The sequence below is a fragment of the Hippocampus comes genome, unplaced genomic scaffold (assembly GCF_001891065.2).
Source record: "Hippocampus comes isolate QL1 unplaced genomic scaffold, H_comes_QL1_v1.1 scaffold2, whole genome shotgun sequence".
Lineage (NCBI taxonomy): Eukaryota > Metazoa > Chordata > Actinopteri > Syngnathiformes > Syngnathidae > Hippocampus > Hippocampus comes.
Genome location: NW_017805139.1, coordinates 2,120,592 through 2,126,472, shown reverse-complemented (window position 1 = coordinate 2,126,472; position 5,881 = coordinate 2,120,592). Strand labels below are relative to the sequence as shown.

The 5,881-nt window shown below is 40.3% G+C and overlaps 1 protein-coding gene across 1 annotated transcript in view; it reads left to right on the top strand.

Moving 5' to 3' along the window:
• Nucleotides 1-2,573: 2,573 nt before the first annotated feature.
• LOC109514279 (low choriolytic enzyme-like) overlaps nt 2,574-5,881 on the top strand; it is a 12,737-nt gene continuing 9,429 nt past the window's right edge. Inside the window, exons 1-3 of the mRNA XM_019867214.1 lie at nt 2,574-2,729; nt 3,694-3,727; nt 3,821-3,871. Of these exons, the coding sequence (XP_019722773.1) occupies nt 2,676-2,729; nt 3,694-3,727; nt 3,821-3,871 (139 nt within the window). The 5' untranslated portion in view covers nt 2,574-2,675. The remainder of the gene's footprint in view (nt 2,730-3,693; nt 3,728-3,820; nt 3,872-5,881) is intronic.

The following is a 5,881-nucleotide window of genomic DNA, read 5'->3' as shown; positions in this document are numbered from 1 at the left end:
AATTTTAACCAGCCCCAGAGAAGTGAGCACGTGATTTCAAGCAAAATGAAGTCCATAGTATCGGATGTGCGTACGACAGAAGGGGTTCCAAGGAAAAGACATGTAATTGCTTAACTCCTCTCTTTATCGGATTCTATTGGAGTCGTAGTGTCAATTCTTGCTGCGCTGAGGAAAAAAAAATAAATGAGAGAAAGATTGAATCCAGCAACTGCCAGGTGGGACAAAGCGCAAACCAGCTGGGAGACGGAACAGCTGCTACCAGTAGCTCAGGTGTTTAAGCTAATGCGCTTCAACCCTTCAACAGCCACTTGTCCCAGCACTACTTCCCGTACCAACTGATGTTAGCATCTTTCAAATGAGATGAAGATAACGCTGCTTGCACAGAAAACTGCCAAATGGGAAAATGAGGTCAAATAAGGTCTTGTGTCCACTGCCGAAGCCTAAAAACGGTTGCTGAAGTCGACAGTCTACATACGTTGTTGGTGGTGTCCCGTTCAAAACGGTGCTGCATGCGGCCCAGGCAAAGCTGTTTGTCCAGTGTTGAAAAGGTGTCTTCGATTTCTGAAGGTCAATAAGATCTGTCTCTGTCACACACGATGAGTTCAACACTTTGTATTGCTAATTTCAATAGAGGACGTTACAAAGGCATCATCGTGTGGCGTCGATCGTATCTGCCTCAACTCACAGTTGAATATCTGTGTGGCACTGGCGTGCTCTCTTAGCGTTTGTGTGGGTTTTCCCTGGGTACTCCTGTTCCCTCCCACGTTCCAAAATACATCCAGCCATCCATTTTCTAAGCCGCTGATCCTCTTTCGGGTCACAAGGGTGCTGGAGCCTATTCCAGATGACTTCGGGCGAGAGGCAGCCAATTGCAGGGCAGATACTGGATCGTCAAACGGAGGCAAACAACCATTCACACCCACAATCGCACCAAAGGACAATTTGGAGTCTTCAGTCAACCTAATCTCAAATCTGACAAAGGGTTTTTAAAATGTTGAGCCAAAAGCAAAAAGAGAATGGATTGGATTTAGAAAAAAAAACAAAGATTGTAGCGCTACTCATTTGTCAAGAATTCTGATGCGGCAACACCTCTACTTGCGCGTTAACTGTATGCATTTTTCTCAGGGAAACCAGCCCCCTCAATTGGGATGTTTTTCTTTTTTTTTAATTTTGTACGAAATGCAGTACACATATAAAACACATGAACAGAAACTGACCCGAGTAAATATTTTGAATACAAATATAAAATCGTATCTTTGCTTCTCTTCTGAAATAGGCTTAAATATTTACACATCAACATGACACGACGGGTGCGTGCTTCTCTCATTCAAATTCAAACAGAGGATCGCGGTGCTCTCTCGGGACACCTAAAATGCTTCCGAGCTCGCAAAAAAAAATAATAATAATAAAATCACCTTCCTCCGACCTAATAACATCAACAGTGAGCTACCACTACACGCAACAAAATTATATATATATATATACTGTATATACACACACACACACACACACACACACACACATACACACACACACGCGCACACACATACATACACATATCCATCCATTTCCTAAAGCGCTTATCCTCACGAAGTTCGCAGGCGTGCCGGAGCCTATCCCTGCCTGAATTAGGGCAGTAGGCGAGTTACACCCTGAACCGGTTGCCAGCCAACCGCAGGGCATACATGGACCAACCACCATTCACACTCACAATAACACTTCGATACAATTTAGAGAGATCAATTGACCGACTGTGCATATTTTTGGAATGCGGGAGGAAAACCGCAGAAGCCGGAGAAAACTACATCAGCACAGGGAGAACACATAAACTACACACAGGAGGTGGGAGCACAGATTCGAACGATCTCGGCAATGCGAGGCGCGGACGCGCCAACGACTTGTTCACCGTGTTGGCCATATATATAGCCTATTCCAGCCTGACTTGGGGCATTAGGCGGAGTACACCATGAACCGGTTAACAGCCACAGGGCACACATTACGAACAACCATCCGTGCTCACAATCACACCTATTGACAATATGGAGTGTTCAACTAACCTGCCATGCATGTTTTTGGAATGTGTTATTATATTTACTGACTTTTTGAACTCAAATTAGGTGTGACTCCTATTTTGTGATCAAGAGCATTCTCCAATTTGAGCATACTGTGACTTGTATTCTGCGATGGAGGGGAGTCACACTGGCGAAACAATACAATGGCAAAGCAAAGTGTTTTTGATACTGTGAAATGCTCAAACCATGTTTGAAAATCTTTGATGTCATGACAAGTGAGCTCAACATGATTCAAACAATTCAGCTCAGCCTCAAGTAGCATTATGTCGAACAGGAAACCATGGAAACTCTCATCCATCAGAACTTGGTTTGGCAACTGGAATGATCGGAGATAGAACACGTAAGAGACACACCCAATGTAAAACCTATAAAATATGACGAAACATCAGCAACCACAAATACCGGCTAACACCCGTAAGACAAAATTACTCCACTGTTACCTGCTTTATTTTTCTTTCACTTCTCTCCCTCTCTCTCTCTCTCTCTCTCTCTCTCTCTCTCTCTCTCTCTCTCTCTCAATCTGAGACACGTGCGAATGCAGACCAGTGTGATTTTTACTTTTAAAATTTTGTTTTGTCTTTATTTTTAAACAACAGCAACACCATGACGCCAGTTGTCATCATTGTTCTCCTTTTGTCTGTTACGGCCGTTTCTCCGGTAAGATCAACTTGACAAACCTACAATTATTGGAAAATCACAATCCTTTTGAAAGTCGTATCTGTCGTTTTCATGTAATTTGATCAATGATGGTGAAGACAAACATTTATGAATTTTACCGATAGACTGAAAAAAATAAAGTGGTGTGATGAATTTGCTCAATTTTATTTTGTCAAGTGGCTGCACACAATAGAATAATCTGGCTTTAGATGCATTTTTAAAGTAGTATAATGTACTTTTTAAAAAATGATCTGGATCCGGATGATTTTGTTTCATGCAACCACTTGAAATAAAGTATTTGAATAATTGGCAGGGCAGTTGTTATCAGTGAAAGAGTATTGATCGTTTCTGAGCAAAAAAGTGTTACTTTTCAAACTTTTAATGCCAAAAAGTTTTTACTGCTATGAGATGAGCCTTGATGATTTGTAACGTATTTTCTGAAGATTCTAATTCCATTTTTGGATCGATCGGATTTTTCTCCTATTGCTTAATATGCATTTTCCCTGGAATCGAATGAAAGTCTATACTGTATATCGATGTCTTCAGAGTTCTTTTTTTGGGTGGGCAGGTGCTTCTACAAATGGTGCATCTTTTTCAGTCAAGCTCTCTTTACCATGAATGCCACTGTAGATCGCCTTGTCATGTTGTTACAATACGCCGGAGAGCTCTGCGAGCTGAAGTGTCAGGATAAGACAGCCAATCATTCATTTTAAATCATCAATAACATTTTGAAAATAGGACCTTCGGCATGGCTGTTTCAGCACGGGAGACTTTTACACAGGTCAAACCAAGGCAGGACACATACAAGTCTTGCTTTACTTTTTTTATTTACAAGTGTCTTTACTATTATTGGTCAAAATGAAAATGATCAATAGACATAGAGTAATATATCTTTGATTCCATGTGAGCGTGGATATAAAATGGAGAATTAAAAAACGTGATTCAAAAAAGTTTTTTTTTTCAGGTCCCAATAAGTGAAAACAACAGACAGAAAAGAGGTGCCTAAAATTAATTGTACAATTAGGTTGTTAAATTCAATCTGAAAAAGTTATAATGCTTCTTTTTGATTTTATTTGTTCTTCTTTTTCCAGAAGTCACATCCACTTTTGCGAAAATTGTAAAGGCAAATGAAAATGTCTCACGTAAGTGTTTTCATTTGACAATGAAATGATTAGGATGTACTGTGCTCTTTCTCTGTGCAATATCCAACTTGAACGAGAGAATCTTGAATGGTATTATTTTAAATGGTATTCTCATCGATTTTTTTTTTTTTTTTGTAATACAGATTGTTTTTAAATTTGAACTTAAGGTGATTAATCAGTAGGTCACATTGAATTTCCACAATTCATCCAATGTGTTCACAAAGCTTTTGTTCTGCGGGCAACAAAGAAATGAATCTAAAATCCAGCAAATCTGAAAAAAAAAATGGCATTCCAAAAGCTGCGGATTGCATTTCAAGTTAAGATTTCTTGTGCATCCTAATAGTGCAATGCTTTTGGTACATTTCTCAGAACAGAATTGAAATGATCAAAACTACTTGTCCGATCTTTCCATCATTGTGTCACTTGTGAATATCTAAAAAGTCGTTTCTCATTTCTTGGAGCAAGTTGCAAACAAATGCTTTGGCACAACCATGCCAACGATGATGTGCAATTCAAGATTATCAACTGCTTGCATCATGTTGATCAAAATGCATGACATTGGTTCTTTGTTGAATTGACTCGCATCCTACAACATTTTGCCATAAGTTCATCACCGAAATGGCTGAACAAGTTCTTTTTCTAACCAAAGTTAGATTGTGAAGCATTACATCAACCAATGATCAACCAGTTTTATGAAATAGTTCAGAGCAAGATAATCGTTGTGTGATGTGGATGAGAATTTGTAGCCCAAAGGAAGTAGCTGGACTGCACTGTAATCCCCACAGTGTTGGATGTTCAAATGATCCGTCAGGAGACTGTGCCGTGATCACAATTTTACTTGATAAATTTGGGGTTTTTTGGTGTGATGCAGTGCCGTCTTTTCCTTTCTGTAACACAATGGGATGGTTTGTCAAGAAATTACAGTGCAAACAGAAAAGCGCTGAAGTGGGGCGGAATCCTCGTAGAGCCAAAATAATCGCTTTTTAGGAGATCCCAAAAACGTCCCGTTTGTTGAACCATTCACATTGCATCATCAAAGAGAGGAAGCCATTTTCACCCCTTTAGATTGATCAATCATTTGGAAAAATAGCACCTACACATGTGGACTGACCAATCGTACAGACTCGTGAGATAATATGAAATTTATCAAAAACTGATATAGACGGTTTCGACCTGATGCCGGCAAAAAGTAAAATGTGAAGCTTGCCCAGTCTCTTGCAATCAATTTGCCACAAATACAAAGGTGTACCTTTCAATTTAGAACGCGGAATTGTCGTCAAACCTTAAGGGGCAGTTTATGCCAGACCATCCCTTCAGCATGACAAAGCAAATCTTATATGCTCAGAATAACAGAAAAATGTATCACTCTGATGGCAATGCCATGTTCAATGACTCAAAAGATTTACTTTTGATAGATGTTGAAATGATTTTGAGAAGTAAATTATTTATTTTGCAGGGCAGCCATGATGTTTTTTACTATTTGTACAAGTTGTTTTGAGAAATGCCCTCACTAATTTGCAAATTGCAATGTACCAACCCAACTGAGAAAAACTGGATTATGTTGTGACTTTTCGCTTTCCATGAGAATTTAACGTCTCAGTAGTTTACCGAGCACCTTACTGTCTTAAAATATATAGTTTGGAGTTTCTCAACCAGTGAGCCAAGGTAGCCTCTGCAACATACCTGTACATACCTTGGGTCAAAGGTTTACAACGTGTAAGATATATATAAAAAAATAAAATAAAATGCTCTCACCCCTCGGGTGGTTTCCGTCCCCCCATTCAGCTCGGGTCCTCTTCCAGAGGCCAGGAAGCTTGAGGATTCTGCGCAGTATCCTTGCTGTTCCCAGCACTGCGCTTTTCTGGACTGAGATGTCCGATGTTGTTCCCGGGATGCGTTGCAACCACTCATCCAGTTTGGGGCTCACTGGCCCGAGTGCTGCGAGCTCGTGCCTGCGGTGTTCTGTCACCTTTCCCTTCCGGGCTCTCTCCAGCTCCTCTCTGAGCCCTT